This window comes from Grampus griseus (assembly GCF_964374135.1).
Source record: "Grampus griseus genome assembly, chromosome: 19".
Taxonomy (NCBI): domain Eukaryota; kingdom Metazoa; phylum Chordata; class Mammalia; order Artiodactyla; family Delphinidae; genus Grampus; species Grampus griseus.
Genome location: NC_139013.1, coordinates 17,115,217 through 17,142,743, shown reverse-complemented (window position 1 = coordinate 17,142,743; position 27,527 = coordinate 17,115,217). Strand labels below are relative to the sequence as shown.

The 27,527-nt window shown below is 50.4% G+C and overlaps 1 protein-coding gene across 2 annotated transcripts in view; it reads left to right on the top strand.

The window, feature by feature from the left end:
• Nucleotides 1-22,940: 22,940 nt before the first annotated feature.
• Nucleotides 22,941-27,527, top strand: part of CHST8 (carbohydrate sulfotransferase 8) — a gene marked incomplete at both ends in the record, with an annotated part of 65,339 nt that continues 60,752 nt past the window's right edge. For both annotated transcript variants that reach the window (XM_082677010.1, XM_082677009.1), the window contains one exon: nucleotides 22,941-23,070. In XM_082677010.1, coding sequence (XP_082533136.1) covers nucleotides 22,941-23,070 — 130 coding nt within the window. The remainder of the gene's footprint in view (nucleotides 23,071-27,527) is intronic.

Sequence of the window (27,527 nt, the reverse complement as noted above, 5' to 3'; positions counted from 1 at the left end):
AACAGTTTTTTGATGGGGTCTTTAGGGTTTTCTATGTAATATGTCATCTGTAAATAGTGACAGTTTTACTTCTTCCTTTCCAGTTTGGATGCCTTTTATTTATTTATTTTTCTTGCCTAATTGCTGTGGCTAGGACTTAATACTATGTTGAATAAAAGTAGCAAGAATGAGCATCCTTGTCTTTTTCCTGATCTTAGAGGAAAAACTTTCAGCTTTTCACCGTTAAGTATGATGTTAGCTGTGGGCTTGTCATATATGGCCTTTATTATGTTGAGGTATGTTCCCTCTATACTCACTTTGTTGAACGTTTTTGTCATAAATGGATGCTGAATTTTGTCAAATGCTTTTTCATCTATTGAGATGATCGTATGATTTTTATCCTTAATTTTGTTAATGTGGTATATCACACTAATTTGCAGATGTTGAAACATCCTTGCATCCCTGGAATAAACCCCATTTGATTATGGTATGTGATTCTTTTAACGTTGAATTTGGTATGCTAATGTTTTGTTGAGGATATTTGCATCTATGTTCATCAGAGATATTGGCCTGTAGTTTTTTTTTCTTGTGGCATCTGTGTCTGGTTTTTGTATCAGGGTAATGCTGGCCTTGTAAAATGAGTTTGGAAGAGTTCCTTCCTCTTCTGTCTTCTGGAAGAGTTTGAGAAGGATTGGTATTAATTCTTCTTTGAATGTTTGGTAGAATTCACCAGTGAGGGTGTCTTGTCCTGGACTCTTGTTTTTCAGAAGGTGTTTGATTACTGATTCAATCTCCTTACTAATAATTAGTCTGTTCAGGTTTTCTATTTCATCATTATTCAGTCTTGATAGGTTGTATATTTCTAGAAATTTATCCATTTTTTTCCTAGGTTGTCAAATTTGTTGATGTGTAATTGTTCATAATAGTCTCTTCTGACCCTTTGTATTTCTGTGGTATCAGTTGCAATGTTTCCTGTTTCATTTCTGATTTTATTTATTTGAATCTTCTTTTTCTTGGTAAATCTAGCTAAAGGTTTGTCAATTTTGTTTATCTTTTCAAAGAACTAGCTCTTAGTTTCATTGATCTTTTCTATTGTCTTTTTAGTCTCTATTTCATTTATTTCTGCTCTCATCTTTCCTATCTCCTTCCCTCTACTAATTTTGGGTTTCATTTGTTCTTTGTCTAGTTCCTTGAGGTGTGAAGTTAGGTTGCTTATTTGAGACTTTTCTTTATTCTTGAGTAGGTATTTATTGCTATGAACTTCCCTCTTAGAACTGTTTTTGGGCATCCCATAAATTTTGATATGTTACATTTCCATTTTCATTTGTCTCAAGTATTTTTTATTTCTTTTTGATGTTTTTCTTTGACCCTTTGGTTGTTCAGTAACATGTTGTTTAATCTCCACACATTTGTGAATTTTTCAGTTTTCTTCATGTAATGAATTTCTGTTTTCATACCATGATGGTGAGAAAAGATACTTGATATGATTTTAATCCTCTTATTTTTATTAAGACTTGTTTTGTGGCCCAGCATATGATCTATCTTGGAAAATGTTGCATAAGCGCTTGAGAAGAATGCGTAATCTCTTGCTTTTGGATGGAATATTCTGTAAGCATACTTAACAAAGTCCATATAATCTAATATGTCATTTAACGCCAATGTTTCCTTATTGATTTTCTGTCTGGATGATCTATCCATTGACGAAAGTAGGGTGTTGAAGTCCCCTACTGTTATTGTATTGCTGTCTATTTCTCTCTTTAGGTCTGTTAATATTTGCTTTATATATTTAGCTGCTTCTATGTTGGGTGCATTAATGCTTACAAATGCTACGTCTTCTTGTTTGATTGACCCCTTTGTCTGTAATGCCCTTCTTTGTCTTGTCTCTTATTACCGTCTTTGTTTTAAAGTCTATTTTGTCTGATATAAGTATAACTACTCCAGTTTTCTTTTGGTTTCCATTTGTATGGAATATCTTTTTCCACCCTTCACTTTCAGTCTGTGTGTGTTCTTACATCTAAAGTGAGTCTCTTGTAGGCAGCATAGGGTCTTGTTTTTTTTTAATCTATCACCTTTCTATGATTGGAGAATTTGGTCCATCTACATTTAAAGCAATTATTGATAGATATGCGCTTATTAATTGTTTTCTGGCTGTTTTTATAGCTCCTCTCTGCTCCTATCTTCTCTTGCTTTCTTCATTTGTGATTTGATGTCCTTCTTTACAGGTATGCTTTTATTCCTTTCTCTTTCTCTTTGTGTATTTACTATAGGTTTTTGCTTTGTGTTTACCATGAGGCTTACACATAACGACTTATATCTATAACAGTCTATTTTAAGTTGATAACAACTTAATTTTGATCCCATTGTAAAGCTCAACATTATTACCCCCCCATCCCCCATGTTGTATGTTTTTGATGTCACATTTTACATCTTTTTATCTGGTGTATCCCTTAACTAATTGTTGTAATCATAGTTATTTTTACTACTCTTGTCTTTTAACCTTCATACTATCTTCATAAGTGATGAAAGTGGGTATTTTTCTGAAAGGGACCTCAGGCATGCCAAAGCCAGCCTCATATGGGCTAGGCCCTATGTGGTCACAGGTGTGTGTGTGTGTGTGCACTCCTAGGTTTGTACACACCGAGGCTAGACCACGTAGGTGCAGCCAACATCATTTTAGCCTTGAAGAGTAGGGTTTGTAGAAGGAGAGTGAACAGTGCATTCATTTTATCTGTGTCCTGGCAGACAATAGTCAGCCCCATGTGGATGTTGCCCAGAGACCCTTTTCCTGGGTCTGGGCCTGGTTGTGGGAAGGGCAGAGGGAAAAACAACGTAGGAGAAAGCCTTAATGCAGCGCCCAAACGGAATTTCCTCCCCCTGCTGAAAGTTAGATCCAATTCACACCCTCGCACAGCCCGAAGGCTGGTGCTGACTCTGTTTGGTAACATCACAGCAAACGGCCTCCTTGTCTCTATTTTTGTTCTTGCCACTGCTGCTTCTCTCTGCACCTTTCAAGAAGCGTTCCTTCCTTCTGGAAGGCTGGGGTGCCAAGCTCCCCCAGCTCCTTCCCATTTTGGTAAATTAAGGGACAAATCGTGCCAAATTGTTCTCGTCTCTTTCACGAGGTTATTCGTAACCGGCTTATTTTCTTTTCCTCCATTGAGTGAACACATTAAAACTAAAATTAAATCATCACCCGAAGCACAGACAACGATCCCCTTCATAATTACATCCTCTTAATTGGCATCTGAGGACCCAGCTCGTTTTTATGCTTGCTGGAAAATGTCTCAGGCACATTTAATTTTTTTAGGTTTAAAGGTCAACAAGAATATCTTACCTTAATTTGACAAGTGTGCAAGAAATAACGCAAGACTGGTTTATGTTCAGGTAATGCACAAAGAAATCCATAAATCAAGCTGGGGGAGCATTAGATGATGCCATATCGGAACCATCTGCCTTCGATCCGAGAAGAATCGATACCACAGAGAAAGCACCAAAGATGTAGTGATTTATGCCTTTGTGTCGGGGGAGAAATATTGGCCATTTTTAGAGTTACTTCATACCATCCTAAAACAACAGGGCCTGAGGGAAAGAATGAGAGTGGCCATAACGCTGCACACGTCAGAGAGCAAATCTGACGCTTGGTTTTTAATTGTCTCTGCTTGAGAAAGGATGATTCTGAGGTCCCTTCATGCCCACCACTCTGCCCCCTCTGCTATTGTATGCGGGAAGCCTGCCATGAGTGCTGAGTCATGCCCAGAGATGGTGTGGAAGGAAATTAACTAAACTGCATCTGAGCGATTGTTGCCAGGGGATAGATAGAGGCTTAGAGCTTGGGGACCCTGGGTTTTCCATGCTAGGCAGACTGCTTAAACCCCTGCCTTCCTTTTGAGAACCTCCACTGATCTTCATCATGGGGCTGGGAGAACACACAGCCTTGGGGGAGTCCACCCTCTACCGTGCTGGGTGTTGGGGCTTGGTCCTAACCAAGATGGGAAGAGGTGCTGTGGCTTTGTGGGGAGGGAAAGAAAGGCTCTGAGCAATTAGAGATTGGAAAGCAAGTGGCGTTGTTTCACCACCTTCCCCAGAGGTGGTCATCGACAGCAGCACTTCTCCAGGGAGATGGGAGGAAGAGGGACAGGCAGATGAAGCTCAGGCAAGTGTATCAGTATCTGGGGAGGGAGAGGAGGATTTGAAATGCTTGAAAAAGGATATTTCATAATTGGAGAGGTGTTTTGTGGGGAGGGTTCAAAGTATAAAATTATATTTTCATAATCAAACTATAGAAAGGAAAGCTTTTTACAATTCTTCTGGTGGGTGGGGCTCTGCAGAATTTCGAACAAAAGAGATTTTGCTCTGTGACACTTGTGTATATTGTGGACCGTCATTGTGTGCTTATGTTGCCGTGTGCCCTGTGGTTCCCATTACGTGTCATAAACAGAAGCATTTTCTGTTTTAAAGTGAGGATATGCTTTGAGGAAAAGTTTGATTTTTGTATTTACTAGAGAGTAGCACAGAAAAGGGACTGTGAGCTTGTTACATCTTCAGTTTTATCCATTCCAAGAGTTGAAGTTGGTCCTAACACTACACGAGCTGGAAATCAAAGTAAGATCATTTCCATCACCACAGGCGCCACTACACTGTGCTCACGACTTTTTATGTGAAACAAACCACCGCCACGTTCCTGCTTCTTGGAGCCTGGGTGTGGATGGATGCCGGGCCTGCCCCACTACCCTCTGGCTGCTGGCCATGGAGGTCCCACTGCCATCTGCAAATCAAATTGAGCATCAAGACTCAGGTTTTGCTTTCTTTGTCCCTTTTGAGGTAGCTGACGATGATGACACATGAGGCTGGTATCGAGGGTAGATTTATGTCTCTTGCAAAGATGGGGTCACCTTCCTTGAGGCACTGGAAAATCTGGGCAGTCAATGCCAAACCACCCTCCTATCTTAAAATATTTTGGACCAAGATCACATGAAATTTATTCTAAAACCTGTGGGACTAATTTTTTTTCCTGCAAAACGTCATTCTCTATGTCACATGAAAGAAACTAGCATCATCAGGATCTTGTCGCGAGTCTGTGCAAAACTCTTGCAATCCTAAAGGATACAGATTCTCACCTTACTGGAAATTCCCATGAAAACTACCTTGTTACGGCAGCCAGACCTTGCCTTAGTGAAGAAACTGAGAACATAGCCCGGAGGAATTCATTACAAGGGTGGAAGGCTAAAAGTTTTGCAAAAGGTCAGATCTATTATTTGGCTATTAGCTGTGCTGAATGGGTGATAAAGGAAACCGTGCATAGCTACCTAGGTGTGTGTGATCCCTGGCTCAGCAGGTGATCAGAGAGGAAGTGCTGTTTTCCTAAGCCTTGGAGGCTACCAGTAGAATAGATTATGTCTCTGAACTGGAGTCAAATTTCTTCGAAGTAAATGAGCTGAATTGGAAAATAATATTAGACTTCCATTAAGGGTGTGTTTGCAATGCCAAATTCAAGACAAGGACTGTGTGTGTGTGTGTGTATGTTTGTGTGTGTGTGCGTGTGCGTGTGTGTGAATACAAGGGAAAACGTCACAAATATTTTCAGAATATACTCCATCATTCCCTGCCAAGCTTCAGCATTTGCCAGGTTTTTTTAGAAGACTTCAACCTTGCTAGTAAAATAATTATGTCAAAACAAAACAAAACAAAACACCTCACAACAACCAGAAACACCCACCCAAACCCAATGCATTGGATGCCGTGCTGTTCTCTTAATTCTCTGAATTTGGACTGCGCACTGGGTTCTCTTGGTCTGAGCTGAAATTGTCCAAAGTGCTTGGTGAGTAAACAGGCTGAAGGTAGATGTTACCGTGTTTTTAATCATCAGCGAAAAGACCAACTGCATCAAACTTTTGAAATTGATCATTCTGAAGTGTCTGGCATACTCAGCAGACATGATTGAAATAGTTTTGCAAACACGGTACTTTGAAATATATACCAACCCCGCTGCTCGTCATGACACACGCAGTAGAGGTAGCCCAAGGCCAGTGCCGGCTGCAGAGCCATAGTGCTTGGAACGGCTGCTCATTTTCCCTTCTTGAAGACGTGCTCAAGGGCCAGTTTCATGGAAGCCCTTTCCAGGAGCGTCACATTTTTCTGTGGGTCTGCCTATTAGCCCGAGTCCCTGAGACATTTCTCAGAGACCCCCGTTGGAAGCTTCCACAACTCCCATTTCTTGCTGTCATTCAGGGCTTTGCGAGAGGGAGTTGTTTCTCCAGGTCCAGGTTGATGGATTTGCTCGAGAGAGGAACGCTTCGGGGAGCGCTGTTCATCTTCCCCAAAGCAGCCGCTAACATGATGGAGCACTCCCTGTGTGCCAGGCACTTCCCATTTAGTCCTTATCACAACTTTGGGAGGAAACCATTATTACCCCCATTTTGAAGATGAGAAAACCAAGGCACATAGAGCTTAAGTCACTTGCTCAGGGCTACACAGTTGGTAAGTGATGGAGCTGGGATTTGGACCCAAGCAGCCTGGCCACTCCATCGCCCTCCTTCCAGTCATCACCATGTGTCTCATTATCTCATTTCCATTTCATTCACATATACCAGGCAACTGAGTTTCCTGCACTTCTAGGTATGAAAAACAGCTGGGAGGGCCAGACTTGACATGAAGAGTAACTTACAGTTTTCTCAGGAACTAGAATATTTACATGAGAAAAGCTCAGCAAGTGGACCTGAGATACACATTGATATCAGAGCAACAAAGTAAAAACATATAATTTTCAACATCGTAATAAAGACCTCTTCTAAGAGTACCAATTCTCATGAGAATGGCAGACGCAGATTTTCATGTTACAGCTGAAATTTCTCACCTGGATTATTACGGTTGCCTGTTCCCTGACCCGCCTGCTTCCGCCCTTGCCTATCCACATGGTCAGAGGGGTCCTGCTGAAATCCAAGTCATAATATCCTTCCACTGTCCCCCATCTCACTCAGAGTCAAAGCCGACATCCTTTCAACAGCCCACATGATTGGCCCCTCATTACTTCTTTTACCTTATCTCATTTCATCTTCCTTATGTTCACTTCTTTGCAACATACTGGGAGTCAGGAATGCTCCCACTCCAGGGCCTTTGCACAGGCTGTTCCCTAGATACCCACATGGTTCAAATGTCACTTCTCAAGGAGGCCTCCTCCCACATGCTTAGGTCTTGAGACTGCCTCTAGCCTCCAGCTCTCCCATCTCCATCACCCAGCTGTTATTCTTTTCTCCATAGCATTTATCACCCTCTAGAGTTATTTGTAATTTACTCATTTATCATGTTCGTAGCACTATCTCTCTCCTGGTTGGAATATAATTCTACAAGGGCAGGATATTTGTTTGTTTTGTTCACCAGTAGATCCTAATTGCCTAGAACAGTGCCAGGCACATAGTAGGTGCTCATTAAGTATTTAACACATGTGGTTACCTCTAGGGGGGAGGGAGGGGTTAAGTAGTAGGAAGGGGTACAAAAGAGACTCCAAATATTGGTAATTGTTTTGTTCTTTAAGCTAAGGGTAAGTGCACTGGTTGTTCCTTATATTATTTTAATTTTTTTTGTCTATCTGAAATGTTTCACAATGAATTTTAAAGAATCAAACTGGGAGGGACTTCCCTGGTGGCACAGTGATTAAGAATCCACCTGCCAATGAAGGGGACATGGGTTTGAGCCTTGGTCGGGGAAGATCCCACATGCCGTGGAGCAACTAAGCCCGTGCGCCACAACTACTGAGCCTGTGCTCTAGAGCCCGCGAGCCACAACTACTGAAGCCTGTGAGCCTAGAACCCGTGCTCCGCAACAAGAGAAGCCACCACAATGAGAAGCCCGCGCACCAAAACAAAGAGTAGCCCCCACTCGCCGCAACAAGAGAAAGCCCGTGTGCAGCAACAAAGACCCAACGCAGCCCAAAAATAAATAAATAAATTTATTTAAAAAAAATCAAATTGGGTCAAAAAGTAAGATTTATATATGGTTTGTATCAGTAGGACGGTCCCCTTCCCCACCCAAGTGTATTGGCTCACTTTTGTGTACTATCCTGTGTCAGTGGCTGAAAGTGCAGGTTCTTAGGCAGTTGCGTTTGTAACCAGGAAATGTGGAGGGACAGTAAGAGGAAGTGGGGCGAGGGCTCTGACCATCAGGGCAGCTTGGCTTGGAGGGTGAATGAAGTGAAGGGATCCCTGAGCTGACTTGCAGAGCTGACGGTCAAAACATGTTGAGAACAGATGAGGGACAAAAGCAGAGCTGCCCTGGGTCAGCTTCCGAGAACAGCATGCTGGGAGCAGGGGGAGGGGGAGGGCGGTGTGGGATGTGTCTGAGGACCCTTGGCAGAAGGGCTCGCATCCCTTCTGTTTGCCAGGGAAGAGGCAGAAGAGAAATGACATTTCCTGAACCACGAGGATGGTGGAAAGGGCTCAGCTCGGGGACCTGGTAGAAGGCTCAGATGGGACCTCCTCTGGGTGGAGACTGACCTGAGCAGGACAGAACTCAGATCTCGGGCTCCATGACTTCCTGTGGCCCCATAAGATCCCCAAATCCACAAAAGGAGAGCCAGTTGCTGAGAGCCAGTTTTGGCTGTGTGGACGCCCTGGCCCAGCACAGGGCCAGTGGTCTGCAGATGAGGTGAGCTGGTCATGGCCGGGAGGACACATCTTGTCCCCACGCACGCCGGGCAACTTCCCAGATGTCGATCAATGCTTCTGGCGAGAACAGTTCCTTCAGAGGAGCGCCATTGATCAGGCCAGACGGAAGACAAGTGGCGGCGATCGGGACAAGTGAATATTCATCTGGCAGTGTTAGAGGGCACGTGGAGATTATGCTTGCGGTGAGCGGCAGGGCAGGATCGATTCAGGACAAGAGGTGGACCAGATGTCTACAGGGACTGAGACTCGGGCCGGGGGAGAGGGGGCCAGAGAATGTCTGGAACAGCGAGGCTGCCATGCCACCCCACTCACAGCTGTCTGAAAGCTGACTGAAGCTGGGGCCGATGGAGTGTTTCTGGGGTGTGTGGAGGTATCCTGTCTAGGGCCTTTGTCTTCAGGTGTGTCACTTGCTGCACAGCGGCCACCAGGCCTGGGGACATCTGTGTGCATGGCAGGAGTTGAAGGGACACACAGTTGCTGGGAGAGAGAAGGGATCTGCTGAGCCTGCCTCCATCCGAGGGTCCCGCTTCCCTCCTGGGCACACTGGGGGGTAGGGGGGGTTGAGGATGTCCGACTGGCGCCATCTCTAATCGCTAGCTGAGACCCTTCTCCTGCGTCGTCAGTGCATCCCGCCCTGCACAGATGGGACCCGAGCCAGGGAGACTGTGAGATTTGGGACCAGGGTCCTGTGTCGTGGTCCTCCTTGACCTGGGGGTGGGGGGGTGGGGGGTATGAACATGGATCCACCCGTTACACTCTGGGAGCCCTAGCCCTTGGCTAGAAGCTTCCTAGATAGAGGTGAGAGGTCATCACTGCTGGCCTGGGAGGTCAGGAGTCTTGTCGGCTCATTGCCAGGTGCACGGTCAGCTAGGTGCAGCCTGCCCCCTCCCCCAGCCCCAGTCAACCATCTGTAGGAACTGCTACCGACAGGAGGGGGGGCTCGGTTCCACTGCGCTGTGCAGGCTGCTCAGCTAATGAGGGGGTTTGTGAAATTTTTAATTATGGCTTCCGTGCCTGGCTTAATTACTTGCGTATGGTTCTACAAGTGAGGAGAGGATGCCTGCATGCAGCGCTGCTCCTCAGCCCCACGTTTGACTTTAATTAAAGGCAGAACCTGAGGTCTTTCCATCGCTAATGATCATGGAAAATTAGCTTCCAGTTCCCAGGGGTCGCCAGAGTGATGCACCCTGAGGCGGAAAGGGACGGAGTGGGGAGAGTGGGAGGCACAGCACAGATGGCCTTTCTGGGCTGCCACCCCTGAGCACTGCCCCCCGCAGCCCACCCTCCCGCCACCTTCCCTCCGGGCCCTGCAGAAAAGGGAGCCTTGTTCTCCTCTGCCAGGAAGGAGGCCTGACCCCAGGCAGCAGCTGGGGGTGCGGGAGCACCGCTGATCTGGGAGCGAGGGCTGCTGTGGTCTGTGTCCTGGTGGCCAGGAGCTGGGAACGGCCTGGGCTGCAGCTGGAGTGCTCCCTGCTGGTGGTCACAGGGCAGAGGGGTGGGAGGTTCTGGAACCGCCACACAGGGGCACACACACGCACACGCATCCACTCACACACACATGTCCACTTACACGCTCACCCAGGCCAGGCACACATACCCGGCCCTTCACCCACTCAATCCACAGGACAGAATCACAGAGACACGTCTGCACGCTCACACATGTGTGTGCACACATGTAGTTATAGACGCTTCCACGCATGAGCTGAGGGCCCTCTTAGGACCTTCCTTGCTCTCACTGTCCCTCAAGCTCTCACCAAGGCCAGTATCTGCTTGGGAGCCAGCAGGCCAGAGCTGCGGGCAGGGTGTGGCTTAGAGAGGGCTCCCGAGAGCGGCAGAGCAGCCCTGACCACCTCCCCACTGACCGACACAGGTCTGTGCTGGCGTGTACCTGGCATGTGGCTTCCTTGGTCACAGTCAGGGTTAGTTCCAGGGCTCAACAGGAGGAGTGGTGGAGAGCACGTCCTTTGGACTTAGACCTGAATTCAAGTCTGACTCCACCACTTCCTAGCAGTGTGGCCTTGGGTAAGTTATTCAGCCTCTCTAAGTCTGTTTCCTCATCTGTAAAATGGGGGTTATACTTGTTCATGTGGCTTTTATATGGAGCAAAGGAGATAATTGTACAGTGAGCTCAGTGGCCAGCTCTGCATCACCCCTCCCCAGCTCGTACCCTGGTCTCTGGGTTTGGGAGGGATGGACCCCACCCTCAGCTCCAGGGAGGCCAGTTCCATCCCACTGGCTCCAGGAACCCAGGCCTGCATCCACCAACAGAAGGCATTCCCCCAGCCCCAGAGGTGCCATTGTCTTGGGATCCAGCTGGGGACGGGGCTCCCTCTGTCCTGCTGGATGTAACGAGGATGCCTGTGAGCTGGACCGCGGCTCAGCCATCGCACAACCGTGAAGGAGCCGTCTGAGGATAAAACCTGCCTGAGGACAGAGGAGTAGAGCCACAGGAAGGACCTGGGTCCTGGTGACACCATGAAACTTCGGGATTCCCACCGAGCTGGGTTTTCTATTGCTCACCTCCAAACACATGCTGGTTGTCACAGGGCTCATGGCAAACGCTTAGTCTGACACTGCACACAGTTGATGGCAACCACCGAACCAGGCAAGAGCTGGTCTCCTGGCAACACCCCAGCTCCTTCCTGTCCCACCGAGGACGCTGCCCTATGGGTGGGGGTTGAGCCTTCCGCCCCAGGAGCTGTATTCCTTTGCCGGGGCTGCCATAACAGAGTACCACAGATGAGGGGGGCGCTTAAACAACCGAAAAATACTGTCTCACCATTCTGGAGTGTAGACGTCTGCGATCAAGGTATTTGCAGGGTTGGTTCCTTCTGGGCGTGGTGAAGGAGAATCTGTTCCAGACATCTCCGCGAGCTTCTGAGGGATTTCTGGCAGTCTTTGGCATCTCATGACTTGTAGATCTCTGCCTTTATCCTCCCAGGACATTCTCCTTGTGTGCATGTCTGTGTCCAGATTTCCCCTTTTCATAAGAACATCAGCCCTATTAGATTAGGGGCTCACCTACTCCAGTGTGACCTCATCTTAATTAATTACCTCTGCGATGACCCTGTTTCCAAGTAAGGTCACATTCTGAGGTACTGGGGATTAGGGCTTCAGCATATGAATTTGGGGGGACACAATTCAACCCATAACAGGTGCATACGAGTGTGTGTGTGTGTGTGTGTGTGTGTGTGTGACTGCTGGGTTGGGATACTGTGTCACTACTCCCCTGTCCTACCACAGTGACTGTCCTCCAGGTGGAGACAGATGCCCTGGGCTGGAAGGCCCTGTTTCTGCGTGAGTGCCATCTGGTTACAGAGCTGTAGGAAGCAGCTCCTGACCAGCGAGGCTGCTGCAGTCTCACTCCACTTCAGCTGACTTACAAGCTTTCTCTCCCCTCAGATGATTTTGCACAAAAATTCCTTGAACTGTTAGGCATCATTTTTATCCAGAGGTTGGGTGCTTTTCCCCAATCCAGGCTATAATTTTCATGGCAGGACTGGCAATGGGTGGACCCCGGGCCAAATCCAACTTGGACATGAGTTTTTATTGGGTCAAGTCGGTTTTTAAAATGTACATTACTTACCAATTTAAGAATCAGGAACTATCAAGTTAAAAATCCAGGTTTTCAAACCAGAAAATCTGAAGGTCTGGATCTGCTACCAAGGGTTACTTTAAAAGAATTTTCATATTAAAATGTCTTACGGTTATTATAGGACAGGGCTGCTTTAAACAAGTGTTCACTGAAGACCGTCGATTGGCCAGTCTGAGTCTCGTCATAAAAATGTGTATTTGCACCTGTGTCTTCCTGTTTTCAGCAACCACGTAAAAAGTCAAGGCTCAAGTGACCCTTTGCATGCAGAGTGGTATAGGGCACAACGTGGGGCCTGTGTTGATGCCATTCTGTTTTCAGATGCTCCCAGCTCACTGGGTGTTGCCCACCACTCCAGCCTGGCAAACATGCCATAGAGTGCCATGTCCAGGGATCATAAAGGTTTAGCCCCTTTTCTACCTGTGTCCTTGAAGCTGAAAGATGAGAACATCCAGGACGCAGGGCAGCAGAAAAGAGGCTGCAGGCTCAGGGAGAGAAAAACCAGAACCCCTCCCCCTGCCTTGTATGTTGTTCAGGGTAAGCAGAGAAGTCAGCAGAACTGTTTGGAGAGAAGGGCAAGACCAACCATGGAGAGCACATGCCCTGCAGGGAAGGCACTGGGACTCAGAAGCTCACCCCACCTGCCCTGAGTCTCTTCCTCCACCCCAGGACGGCATCCCATCACAGCAGGAATCTTCACAAATAGCCCTGTGTGGTATCAGTCCACCTGGGACTGACGGACTGGTTGGGAAAACTGAAGCTCAGAGATGTAAAATGATGATCCCCAGAGTCTCCCAGGGAGGAAATTTAGTGCTGAGAGTAGCACACACTCAGAGCCCAGCGGTCCTTTCTCTACACTAACTTCTCACTCTTACCTGTGTTGGAGGAAAGCCCAGGGGCTCTTTGGATGCCTCTCACCCAGCCTGGGGGCTGTCAGGGAATGGTGAGAGATGAGACCGGATACTCACTTGCCTTGTGGGACATGCTGAGACATTTAAACTTGGACTATTCGGCAACGGGGTGCCCTCAGACGGTTTTGAAAAGGGAGGGACAGCACATGCACTGCCAGAAGTGGTGTGGAGGTGGGGAGCTGTCCCGGACCCCGGTGCTGAATCAGCCACACTGAGGGGCTGGAAAAGATAGACAGGACAGGAGCAGGGGACCAAGTGTACAGTTGGATGTCGGGGGAGAGAGAAGGGAGGGGAGGTTGGTCCTAAATTTATGTCTTTCCAACCCTGTGGTGAAAAGCGGGGAAGGCATTGAGGGGGAGGAGACTTGAAATACAGGAAGTCAAGTGGAAGGAGACATGAGGCAGAGTCTCATGGAGAAGGCAGGCTTCTACCTCATGCATAGCTGCTCATTAGGACTTCCAGGTCACTCACAGCCTTGGCCCCATCCTGATAGCCTGAGAGAGACCCACTTCTCCACGGAACAGTCAGGACAGAGACAACTTGGTTATTCTGCCATATCCTTAGTCTTTGAGCCCTTAGATCGGAAGGAACCAGCAGCCTGTTCTGAGAAGAGCTCCAGGGGAAATCATGCTGGACCAGTAGGAATCATGAATGTGGCGGTCAGCCTTGGCACCAGCTTAGAAAGGCCAGCCTGCTCCCACAGGACACCCAGGGCACACCTGCTGGGCTCCACATGACCTCAACTCAAAGCGCCCAGCCGGCCTTAGTGTACAAGCATCCTTTCCCTTCCTCCCTCCTCCTCCTAGCCTTTCATCACTCACTACACATTGCCCGAATACCTCCTCTGTGCCAGGCACTTTTGGCAGCTGGGAGCACAAAAGCAAGCCCTCTGGGGCTTCCTTGCGCCAGCCGCAGGGAGAGGGATTCCCTGGAAGGAAGCCAAGCCTCCTAGCCATTCTCTACTCCTCTGGAGTCTGTGGATTCAGTTTGCAACTAGAGGCAGCTGCACTCTGCCAGGGCCCAGGGCATTCTGGGTTTACTCATACACTCCTTTCTGTTCATATTATACCCCAACTTTCAATTTTGAGAAGTAAATATGCAATTTTTTCCTCCCTGTAATTTTCCCTGCTGTGGCTGTGGATTTCAAAGCAGCTGGAAAGTGTGAGTAGCTCAGTGCTTTCTAAAAGTAAAAGGAGGCCGTGCGGCTTCGTACGTCGTCTGCTGCGCTTCGCAAGATGCAGAGGCTGTACTGTGGGGAGATGCTCTCCAGGCTGTACCGTCAGGGGAACTTTTAACCCAGATAATCCACGTCCCCGCCTACCATTAGCAATGAGTTAATTGCCAAGAAGTAAGCGTGTGTGTGCACCCAGACACATGCATGCGTGTTGCAGGGATGTTAGTCGTGCACGTTGCAGGTGAAACAAAGGTATCTGCTTACGCAGTCAAACTTTCTGCATGTTCCTCTGGAGACTTTCAAACCTTCGTGCCTCCGTAATTGAAGGTCAGGATAATCTGATCTACGCTTTTGTTTGGAAGAAGCAAGACAAACAGATCTGGGATGGCTTATTTACCGTGTAACCTTGACAGTCTCTCTGGGTCTTAATTTTATCATCTGTAAAACAGAGCAGTGGACTTGGAGATGTGCTGCCTGGATCCCCTTCCAGGAAGGACTCACTGACCACCCGCGGGACAGGTGGTCAGCCGTCAGCTCCTTAGGGATCTGCCTTATCCCGGGTCATGCCCTTCCCTGGGCACCCCACATCCAGCTACTGAGTAAGGTAGAGGCATCCAGGCAGAGCCATTTCTGCCTGCTGCAGGGTGCTCTGACCGCCAACACCTACTCCAGAGTTCCCATCCAGGCTATGTTGGACCTGAAACCCTGACCGACTTCTGCTCACTCCCCCTTCCTCCCTTTTCCCTTCATAGATGTTGAGCCTTGATAAACATCTTGTACCCCAAACTCCATCACAGCATCTCCTTATAGAAAACCAAAGCCTGTGACAAATAGGGATAAAGATTTTCACTTCAAGAGGTTATTGTGTGAAAACTAAATGAGATGTTGATGTGGTATCCCACATAGTGCCTGGAACGTTAGTTAACAAAGCATGACAAATGTCTGTTCCTTTTCCGTTTCCCCTAAAAACAGTGACACTAAGTCGCATTCCAGGCCTTGAGCATTTGTTCATAGCCTGTGCTCTGTAATATCGGTTTGGATAAAGACCAGAGGGGAAAGTGGCCCTGAAAGTTTGTCCCAGCTGCTAAGTTTGAGAACCTGGCAGAGGACTCTGGAGCCAACCTTGTCCCTGTGAAGTTCAGTATCCATGGATCACATCAGCCCTCTTCAACGTCCCTCACTGAAAAGAAATCGAGCATGCAAATACTCTTTTATCATTGATTATGATAAAAGAGTATTATCCAGGGGGAGATTCATGAAAGAGCCGGAAGTACATTGAAATTCAATATGGTTTTAGTCCAAATCAATATTAATAATTGTTTGCATTTTTAAAGTGCAATTTGCAATCGAAAAATACACAAAGATCAACCAGTAGTTGCTAACACATCAAATTTTCCCGTTAAAGGCATAGTCCCTTACCTATAAAATGTTTCTTATTCAACAGAGGATGGCGCTAATCCGTGAAAATGGTTATCTGTTATTTACGTGCACAACATTAGAATGGGCTTCCATTATGCGTGAGCTGAAAGGCCGGTACCTTTTCTTTTTAAGTTCTTGATTTTTTTAATTAAACTTTTTATTTCAAAATAATTATAGATTAACATACAGTTGTAAGAAGTAATACAGAGAAATACTGTGTACCCTTTATCCTGTTTCCCCCAATAGTAACATCTTGTAAAACTACAGTCCAATATCACAGTGAGAACGTTGACATCGATACGGTCAAGACAGAGGACATTTCCATCACCACAAGGACGCCTCATGCTGCCCCTTTTACATTGTTTAAGAATTAAAGATTTTTAAATGACAAAGTTGACCATGGATACAGTGGGATTCAAATCATTAGCCCTGTTTAGATTTCTGCCTTAAAATGATTTTTATCATTAGGTGAGACACTGTCCCAACTGGGCTCAGTGGGTTCAAACAGAGAGCAGTGGTAACCTAGGTAGAGAGTGGACCCAGGAGAGACTCGCCTCAACCATCCAGGCCTCAGGGGTAGATCAGAAAGAACCTGAGAACACATTTTTTCAGTTGGACACTTGCATCAGCATCCCTTGCCCCCTCAAATAAGGACAGAGTTATCTCGAAGAGAAACAGCTTGGCAGCTTTGGTCCATAGGGGCACAGCATTGACCCAGATTTGTGGCAAGGGATAGTCAGCAGGTGTGGGGGAGGGACCTGAAAGTGGCCTCACGCAGATAAAATTCCCAAGGTGCCTTTCTGTTCTCCAGGATAGGTGTTTGTCTCACTCCAGAGCTGCAAGGAATTTGGAAACTCACCTATAGTGCGTATTTTGGACGCATCTTGATTTCAAGGTTAGGAAAATCAAGCCCTGAGGGTCAACAGTTAATTGGAGGGGCAGCCAGGTCCAGAACCTGAGCTCCACTCTGAGCCTTGTGTCCATCCCATGACATCTGGTCGCTTGTGTGGGGGCTGCCTGGGTTCGTAAACTTAGTTCCTCTATGTCCTGGTCATGTTTCACACAGGCGTGAACTTGACCATTCTGGTCCTCCTCAGCTTCTGGGCCCACACCCAGTCACCTGTGGGATGAGCAAAATGATAACATAGTGATTTCTGCTCAGTTTGCTTTCATTGATTTTTTTTTTATTGCAGTAAAATTACTATTCTTACTGTTATTTATATATATATAATAGAAAACTTACCATTTTAACCATTTTTAAGTCCAGAGGCATTAACTACATTCACATTGTTGTGTAGCCATCACCACTCTGCATCTCCAGGACTTTTTTCATTTTTCCCAACTGAAAGTCTGTACCCATTAATTAATAATGCCTCATTCCTCCCTCCCTCCCCTGCAGCCCCTGGTAACCACTATTCTACTTCCTGTCTCTGAATTTGACTACATGGAATCGTACAGTATTTGTCCTGTTGTCACTGGCTTCTTTCACATAGCATAATGTCCTCAAGGTTCATCCATGTTACACCATGTGTTGCTTTCATTGGCTTTTGATCAACACGTTCAACCTCCAGTTTTGTCTGGGAGTTTCCTGTCATCCTACTGTATTTTAAAGGTTTGGGAATCATCCATTTTACAGCCTCTAAATTACTTGTATATTTGCTTGTGCGTGTGTTGTGTGTGTTAATACACGTGTATATATAGAAATAGAGTCGTCGTTTACCTCTACAAGTCTACGAGTCTTCAAGCCCCATGATTGGAAACCTGCCCCACCAGCATGAGGATCCTGGTGGTGCGTGTGCCTTGGGTGTTTGGGAGCTGTCAGGTTCCATTGGGCTCCCTGGTGGAGCTCAGTTCCTTGTCTCTTCTTCAGTCATAGGATTGGACTACTCATTGGACCTGATTCCAAGCCAGACCTGATCGAAACAAACCCACAGCTCCCTGAAACATAAGTGACCTTTTTAAAAGTCCAGGTTCATGGAGTGCCTCTCTCCAGATGGCCCAATCACCTCTGTCTATTAACTCATGCTCATTCAACGTGCAGCGAAGTTTATCGATCACCTGTGCCAGGCACTGTGCTAAGTGCTGGGAGTACAGAGATGAGCAGAGAGTCTGAAACAGGCATGTGAATGCTCTCCACACAGTGGGGGAAGGGCTGTAACTGAGGTACACATGCTCACAAGATTGGAGGTACAGCCAGGGCAGGGGTGGGGAGGGACTCAGTTTTTCTACCTGTAGAATTACTACTCCACGACCCAGTTCCATTGTCATAAAACACCCTGAAAATATAAGACGTTCTGGGCAGAGGTGATACCCAGAGTAGCAGTGGAAGGCACTGCAGCCTGTGACACCTTGGCCAGGCTCTCAGGACCCTCTTGCTGTGGCTGTTCGTCTTCCGTTCATCCTCTTTGTATGCGCAGTGATGGGAAGCTGGGCTGTGGTGTTCCTAGTGGGGCAGTGGGGATATGGCTTGGGGCTGTTTGAGCCTGATTTATGCCTCGGCCTTCACCTTAGCGTCCCCTTTCCCTCCCCCTGCGGAGAGCATGGGGGATTGGAGGGACTCCCTGCCTTGTAACAGGGGGATGCATATCAGGTGAATTGCTTCCTCCAGGAATGGGGTGCTGTCATGCCTACTTGGGTGTGCCAAGGCTGGGCCCTGGCCATTTCAGGACCCAGGTCAGCACACACACACACACACACACACACACACACACACAGGTGGCAGCGGTGGGGCAGGAGTCTGCAGCCCCGCCTCAGAGTCTCAGCACTTGCAGCCATTTGTCATCCTCACAGAGCATTGCAACTTTATGCCTAGGCATGAAAACTGGAGGGACTCGTCCCAGAGTTTGCTGCTGCTTCCACCACTGCCGTGAGAGCAGTTATAATTAGCTGCAGGCTTTTAAGGACCTGAAATCAAGAAGAACCCCATCTCAGAAGTAAGCAGGAGCCACACACATGGAGGAACTCGTCTGACAAAACAGATGGAGGTGGTGTTCTCAGGGGACTGGGCTGTGTGCTTTGTTTCAGCAAAGAGCAGATGAGTTACTGAGGCCAGGAGGCCGAGGAGGGAAGCCGGGAGGTCAGCCCCAGCGCCGGCCTCGGTGCGGGGCAGAGCCGGAGGCGCAGCCCCCTCTGCTGCCCTGGCAGAACGCTTGGTGCCGGGTTCAAGGTGACGGCAGTGCCTGGCTCCATTCTCCTCAAGTTGCCATAGCAGCCTGTCTCCCGATGAGCAGCTTCTCCTGGAACCCTCAGCTGGGAGGGACGTCATTCTTCGCTCCTGCCGGTTAGAGAAGGAGACTGACTAGACAGAGAACTTTCCTGGGCCCGGGGCCTGCACACCAAGTGAGTGCACCCGGTGGGCATGTGGCTGGATGCATCCTGCTGCCTCCAGCGGGACACAGCGTCCTCTGGGTGACTGGGGTGAGTGTCTGGGCCTTGGAGCCTCCACAGGCAAGTGTGTCCTTGGAGGCGTCCGTCCGTCTGCCTGCCGGCCCTTCGCCACTGGAGGTGCGTGTGTTTTGTTGGCTGAATTCCCAAGTCCTTGCTTGTGCCCTGAAGTGAATTTTCTAGAGACGAATTTTTAAATCAGATAAATAAGGAAATAGGAGAAATCCTTGGCCCTGCCCTGTGTCCCAGGAGGTGTTTACAAGATTAATTGGATTTCTTTTTCTTACTGTAAAAATTGGTGGTGTCATTCAGGCCTCAGGGAGAGAAGCCGCTGGGAGCGCTAGGAATAGGGAGAAGGGCAGGACCTTCTGAAAACTCAGCGGGCTGTTTATTTTTCTTGCCTCCCCCCTCCCCCTTCCACCCCCAGTTATTTGAATTTTCTTATTGTCTGTTGGCCTTGGAAGGGAAGCAGGGAAGTAGGGGAGGCTTTTCCACTTGTCATCAGAGCCGAGGGTGATGCAGCGCCTGCGTGCGGAGGATGCACCAGGCCTCCCAGCTGGGGGCGGAGGCCGGTGAATGTGTTTATGGGCCCCCGGGCAGCCCGGCCCCAGCCTGTGGTAGAGTGTGGTGACCCCTTCCCAGGCAGCAGCTCAACTCCCTGGAGAGGGAGACAGCCTTTGGACAGCTCTCCCCACGGCCTTGAAAATAACGTGTGACTTTGAAGACAAGGACCCTCACGGGAACAGTAGTGGATCAGATGTGCATACCCTCTGGAGTGTCTGGTGGTCTGCTGGTGACCTCTCAGCTACCTCCCTTTAAAGGAAGGACGTTCCTATGGATAATGTGATGTTGGCCCCCTCCTGGGGTACTGAAGACCCAGCCAGACTGTGAACTAGTCTCCCAGGAGGGGAGGCATGCTAACCTTTGATTCTTGTTTACGTGGAGCAGGGAGTTAGCCAATCAGATGGTCTCTCAGTGAGAGCCCCCACTGGGAGGAGTGCCGCGGGGGGCGGGGGGGGGGGTGGCGGGGGTGGGGGAAGGCTGGGGTCTGAGGCTTAAGGGCTGGGTCTGGGCAGGGGAAGCCAAACACAACTCTAACACCAGCTTCCCTGGGCTGGTGGGGGAAGGGGCTTATATTCTCTTGGGGGCCAACAAAAAAAAGAGTCACTGAAATGAGACACTTGTATGGTTGACGCTCCTGCCACAGTGAAGGTGCAGGTCCTGGGGCTGTGTTCTCTTCTCCCCCAGATTTGGGGGCGGGGATGTGGTCCTCATCCTGGCTCCAGGCACATGGGCTGCTGGAGCCTGGCTCCACTGGGCGGACTTGGTTTGGGCAGGTTCAGAAACAAGCGAGGACAGGTCGTGGCTGCAGGACAAGGGGAATCGATACTGGCTTGAACGGCGACAGTGTGACAGATTAGGAAGAAAAAGGGACTGACCAGCTCTCTGTACTCACTTCTGCAGGGCCAGCCACTGTACAGACAGTGCGATGATGATCACATGTGCGTCTGAGTCCCCTTTTCTCATCCAATAGAGTCTCTGGGTCGAGATCAGGCAGCTCTTTATTAGCTGTTTAACCAGGCCGCTGTGTACACTGGCCATCAATTTGCCATCCTGTCGTCCCGCCTTCCTCTCTCCTTCCCTCTCCCCCTCCTTAGATCAGATCAGCCTCCTGGCCTCGTGTCTGACTCTGCAGGCCGGTGTGGCTGCAGGAGGTGTGCCAACACCACGGCCAGCATAAGCTGGGTGTCCTTACAGCTGCGGCCTTGCTTATAGGCTTACCCGGTGGGTCCTGCACTCAGGGCCTGTCTTCACTGAGGGAAGGGCCTGGGAGACCACAGGGTGCCGGGCATGCTGTGGGCAGCGCTGAGAGTGGCCTCGTCCTTTCCCGGAGCCTGGGGCCTGCGCTCTCGCATCTGTGTCTTTGCAGGATGATGAGCCAGGTCCCCAGGACAGTCCCATCTGGGGCAGCCATGGAGGGGGAGGCCACAGCCCTTCATGAGGGGCTTCAGGGTCTGAGCCTTTGGGGACACGTGGCTACCCATTTTCACCCACCGCAAGCCCAGGGTGGGAGTGTCCCTGGTGACGGCGGGAAGCAGCCATCTTTCTCTGCGGCAGGGGCCACTGCAGCGAGGTCAGGGCCAGCTGGAACCCCAGAGCCAACTCCAGAGGCAAACCGAGCCCGGCTCAGCACTGCCTCCCAGACATAAAAGCTGGGAGGCCGTGGGAAACCCCTGCTCGGGCCAGCCCAGAGAGCCCGGCATTCACGCACGTTCCCGTACGTGGAGGCCTGGAGCAGGTTAATTAAAGTTAACTGAGTGAAAAAATAATTACAGAGACTGTAGAGGGGAGAAACCTAAACCTGCAGTTTAACTCTCCTCAGCCTCAGAGCTTTGCTGAGCACCGTCTAGTCCTTGGGAATCTGTCTGGGCAGAGGAGGGAGGGGCTTCTCTTAGTATCATTTCCTGCTTCGCGCCCCCCAGGTTGGATGCAGAGGGGAAAAAGTTAGGGTTTCCTCCCCCAGCACCTGGGTGCCAGGTCGGGGATGGGTTCCCTGACCAACGTATCGCACCAAGGAGACCCTGGGCAGGGACCGTCCTGTGCCGAGCAGCACATCTGGTCTGGGGCCCCATCAGCCACCCAGCTGTGCTCTTGGAGGCCGCTGGAATCTGCCCACCTGGCCTCAGCCTCCCTCGGGCACTACCCTGTGCCAGGGAGGGGCAAGTTCCCAAGGGCTCCTTGGGTGGAAAGAGGGTGGTATCCCTGGGCCCGGGCGGGTAGGACCCAGTGAAGGTAAGGGGACCCTAGGCCAGGGATCGAACCCACGCCCCCTGCAGTGGAAGCGTGGAGTCTTAACCACTGGACCACCAGGGAAGTCCTGGGGTACCCCCATCTTGACCCACAGCCTGGCCCAACCCATGTCACTTGGTTGGTACTGGTGTATTTGCAATTTCTTCTACTTCAGGAGGAACGAGGGTTGGGACAAGCCACGCAGGCATGCTCTGGGTCTGCAGCGGCCAGAGCAGTGGGGGTCCATCTGCAGGGACACAGCCTCTGAGCCTGGGGTCTGTCAGATCTGGGTCTGGCTGCCCCGTCTCAGCTCCAGGCCCCAGGGCTTTGAGAGCAGGGACAACCGTGATCTGGCCAGAGCTTCAGCTCCTGCAGGTGTGACTGTCCAGTGGAGCCTCGATCCCACCAGCCCATCCTTCAGTCTGTCAGGGAGGGAAAGCTCTGGCTGGTGGGGGTGGGGAGTCACTCAGTCCCTGACATCCTCTGGGCCTGGGAGGCTCCTTCTCCCAGCCTCCAGTTCCATGGAGACCCTTGTCCCCAGCACCCTGTAAACAGGAGCCAGGGCAGAGAGAGACCCAAGAGCTTTTCTGTCCACCAGGCCAGTTGCGAGGGAGAAGGACCCAGATTCCTGCCTGGACATTGCAGGGGTGTGACCGCTGTCCCCAGCTGTGGGTGTTGGGGCTCCATCCTGGGCTCCCCTGGGCAGGAACTGGGCAGTGTCTCTCCATGGTTTTTCTAGGGGTGCAGATACAGGAGACCCTGGCAGGAAGCTGGTGTCTTGGCCACAGGTGGTGACCGGGCTTCCCTTCACCTCCTTGGGCTTGAAAACGTGAAAGGGACGCACCTGAGTAAGGGTGGAGGGATCCAGGATTACGCTGGTCAAGTGCAGCGACTGGGGCCCTGGGCCTCAGTGATGGACCGTCTTTCTCCTCTGCTGCTCCGTAGACCGTGGCCTGATGGACACCTGGTGTGGACGATGAGGGAAGAACGCGCCTCCCACACCCGAGAGGTGACCCCAGAGCGAGCCCCGGATGGCCCCGCGAGCAGGAACGATGCGGCTGGCCTGCATGTTCTCGTCCATCCTGCTGTTTGGAGCTGCGGGCCTCCTCCTCTTCATCAGCCTGCAGGACCCCACAGAGCTCGCCCTCCAGCAGGTGCCAGGTGAGCCCTCACTCTCCGCCCCGCCGTCTGCTGGCCCCGGCTTTCCCGCTCGAGGTGCAGGTCTCCGCGCTGCGCTGGTGCCAAGGCAGGGGTCCTGGCCTCAGGGTGGGCACACAGTGTCTGTTGTCAGACCACCAGCCCCAGGGTTCTGGCCTCTGGCCTGTGCACTCTTCTGGGGAAGGACAGCCAGGCTGCCCATCGCTCAGCTGCTCCCTGCCTTTGGTGAAACCCAGATTTAAGGAGGATTCTGCCACCTCTCAGGACCTCTTCCACATGGTCTCGGACACCCGAAGATGAATGCCTTCTCCCTGAGCCCGGGCCTCCCAAATGGGACTCTGATTCTCTGCCCAGCCCCGGGGACCCCTCAAATGCAGGGAGGTCGGGGTACCTCCTGGCTTTGTGAAGCTGAGGTGGCTCCTGCTGGCCCCCCACCTGCTTCCTCCTAACACACTGGAGGGAAGCACCCTCCCTGACTCAGAGGTGGGGTGGCAGTGAGGGGAGAGCAGGAAGGATGGTTCTGGAACCTCGGGGTGGACAGGATGTGGAGAGGGGAGCTCAGGCCAGGCCCCTCTTGCTGGGACACAGAGAGCACGGCAGGGCTGGAGGGCATCCGGCTCGGGGCCAAGGCCAAGGATCACTCTGCTCTGGGGTGAGAGGAGAGCGTTGCCAGGCCCGAGCACCAGCATTTCCCAGCAGTGGTCCCAGAGGCCTTGTTAGGGGAGAGTCCGTGATGACAGCCCTCTGCTCCAGGACACGAACAGAATGAGAGAAGTGTGGAGGCTGGGGAGTTAGGCAGAGGGATTCCTGTGCCATCCCTGCCCGCAGCCCGTAGCACAGGAGTGCGGGACACGGCACGGGGGCCCCTGGCCCTGAGTGCGGAGGGCTCTCAGGCCTGCAGCCTCCCCGCCCAGCACCCCCTCAGCCATGGCTCACACGCTCAGGGCAGCCTGCACCCGGGCTCAGACTGGGGGCCTGTAGGCAACATGCGGAAAGGCAGAAGAAGCACAAGGAGGCCAGAGCTGGGGCCCTGGGCCTGGCAGCTGCTCTCAGGGGCCCTGGTGGGAGAGGCTGATGAGTTGATTCTCTCATCACAGAGAGTCAGCTAGAGGCAGCCCAGGCGCTGGGTCTGCAGGAGACAGTGGGTGAGTCAGTGGGGCTGACTCACGCTTGGGCCGGACCCTCCTAGCGGGTGGCTGTCGAAGGGGGTCTGGCTGCTTCCTGGCTTCTGGAGAAGCAAAAGCAGGGGCCCATGACCGAGTTGGTCCTCTGCGGAGACTTTGCAGCCCCACGTGAGCCCCAGAGCGGCCGGCTCACTGTGTCAGTGGAACCGGGCTCCACAGGCAGTGCCCGCGGGGACGCTAAGAGTTGGTCTCTGCAGTTGCGGGTTATATATGCAGACGTGGGCTCCCAAAGAAGGGCCCTCAGACAGGGCTCGGGGTTAATGGCACCGTGTATCCTCGGCACAGGTCATGGTGAGTATGTGTGATTGGAGCACACGTGGGCAGAACATCTGCGTTCTTTGGGACGGGCCTGGGAGAGAAGGCATGAGTGTGTCTGTGGTGTCCACCTGTGTATCCCATCCGTGGTGTCCTCTGGAGACAGGTGTTATTTTCCTGGGTGGGCTCAGGGTCTGGTGGCCATGACACCCCCCCTCCCCCACCGTACTGTAGCAGCTGGCAACGCAGAGCCCTTGCCCCTCATCCTTCTGCAGACGTGGCTTCCTGTCCCTCCTGCCAGCCAGCACTGCCTTGCACAGCCCCCCCAGTGCATGCACGTGCGGATCTCCTTGATTACTGGTGGGGTGGGAGCCCACCGGATGGCTGGGGTTTCTGGGGTGGGCTGGAGGGGTGAGCAGGAGGGGAGCGTGGAGCCTCAGCCGGCAGGGCGTGTAGGATGGCAGGAAGCGGAGATTCCCCTCCCGCTGCAGCCGGGGATGGCAAAGGCCTGGCAAACCCAGGCAAGGTGCACACCTGGGTCTTGGGCTCCCTTCCTCGGGCTGTAGATGGAGCTGGACCACCCCCTCGCCACATGCCAGGTGACGGGCAACCTGGATGTTCTACGGAAATCACCTCAAACACAGTCATAAAACCTTAAGTGATGCTTACATTACTTTCCCTGAGCAAAGTGTTCCTGACACAGGCTGTTTGTGTTGATTTGTTGCTATTCATTTATTCTTTCCCTGTACTTCTCACAGCAGCCTAATTGTGATTCGGTACCAAGAAAGCAATATCAAAGTAATTTTCCACAACATTAGTTACAATTTTCTTCTGATCTTTCAAGTGAAACAGTCCCATCCTGTTGGCTTCTTTGAGCATATAAACCTTGATTACATTTATCTGTTGGAAACCAGTACTTACAAAGTGTATGTATCCAGTTGCATGGGTGGGTGGCCCCAAGGGCCCTGGACAAGTCAGGATTTCTACCCACGGGAGGTGTGGACGTGTGGGGTCTGCCCTGTCATCTGGATCAGGCAAGGCCGATGGTGGGGGGCACCTTCAGAGGAAATTCCACACAGGCTACTCTGGCCTTCCCAGCAGCAGAAACTTCCCTGGGACCGGAGTGTCTGGTACCCGCTGTTGGCGGCACTGATCAAGGTGGAAGGGGGAGGGTGGGCAGGCGAAGACCCAGAAACGAGCTCGAGAAGGCGGCAGAGCCTGTAGCTGTTTGTGGCCCCTTGGGGTGGGGGTGTCCTTCAGATTTCTCCCGTGCAGCTACCAGCTGTTAAGAGCACCTGAACTTCTCAGAGACCAGTCAGCAAATCTCACCTGGTTTGTGCATTAGGTGCAATCCTGTGGGGCTGCCAGCTTCTGTAAACCAAGCGATATTTTCCAAAATGTTTGCTATATTTTATTTATTTATTTATTTTTTGCGGTACGCGGGCCTCTCCCTGTTGTGGCCTCTCCCGTTGCGGAGCACAGGCTCCGGACGCGCAGGCTCAGCGGCCATGGCTCACGGGCCCAGCCGCTCTGCGGCACGTGGGATCTTCCCGGACCGGGGCACGAACCCGTGTCCCCTGCATCGGCAGGCGGACTCTCAACCACTGCGCCACCAGGGAAGCCCTGTTTGCTATATTTTAAATCAAACCTCCTGGAACATAAATCACTGCCGGTTAACCTACCTTCATTCTAAGATTAGATTTTCTTGGGTATCAGAATCCACCTATCCTACTATTTTTCAGTCTCCAATATTGCCAGGCCCTGAGGCCTCAGGAAATTCACTTCTTGACCCAGGAGACTACACTTGCCCCTTCCTTAAGGGGAAGAGAGCAGACCAGAACCGGGAATAACACATCCCAACGTGCTGGCCCTGGGGGTACAAATGGTGCTCTCCACGTGTGTGTTTGGACACACTGACTTTTTATGAGCTGCCTGTCTTTATTATGAACGTTGTATTATGGAGAGCTTGGAACACACACAAAGGTAGGTTAGCATAGTGCAATGAACCCCATGCACCCAACACCCAGTAGCCTCAAGAGGGCCCCATCCACAGCCCCATCCACTTCTCTCCTTTTGAAGCGCATACCACATGGCCTGTCTATTCAGCCATCAATTTTTTTTTTAATTTCTATTGGAATATAGTTGATTTACAATGTGGTGTTAGTTTCTGCTCAACAGCAAAGTGAATCAGTTATACACATACACACATATCCAGTCTTTCTTTTTTTTTTTTTTAATTATTTTTGGCCACGCCACACCTCATGCAGGATCTTAGTTCCCCGACCAGGGATCGGACTCGTGCCCCTTGCAGGGGAAGCACAGAGTCTTAACCACTGGACCACCGGGGAGGTCCCTATCCACTATTTTTTAGATTCTTTTCCCACGTAGGTCATTACAGAGTATTGAGTGGAGTTCCCTGTGCCATACAGTAGGTTCTTATTTTATCTACTTCATGTATAGTGGTGTGTATATGTCAATCCCAATCTCCCAATTTATCCCTCCCCCCCTTGCCCCGCTTTACCCCCTGGTAACCATAAAGCCATAACTATTTCAATATATTTCTCAGTTTAAAAGATAAGAACTCTTTTTTTTTTTTAACATTCAACAGTTCTTTAATCTCACCACATGACCAGTGTTCACATTTCTAGTGGGCCCACAAATACCATAAGTACCTTTATTTCCAATTTGTTTTATCCAGTATCCAGATAAGGCCCACATGTCGCAGTGGGTGGATGAGTCGTTTAGGTCTGTCTCAGTCTATAAGAGGCCACCTTTATTTCTCTCTTGCTGTTTATTGGAGGAAACTGGGTCGCAGGTCCTGTGAGTTTCCCACAGCTGGGGTTTTTGCTGATTGTGCCGTTTGGTGTAGCTCAGCACAGCCTTCTGCTCTTTGTATTCCCTATAAATTAAGTAAATTTAGCAGCTTGATCGGATGCAGGTTTGGTTTCTTTTTCTTTCTTTCTTTTTTTTTGGCAAGAATTCACGTGTGGTCCTATGTTCTTCCGTTGGGAGACGCACATC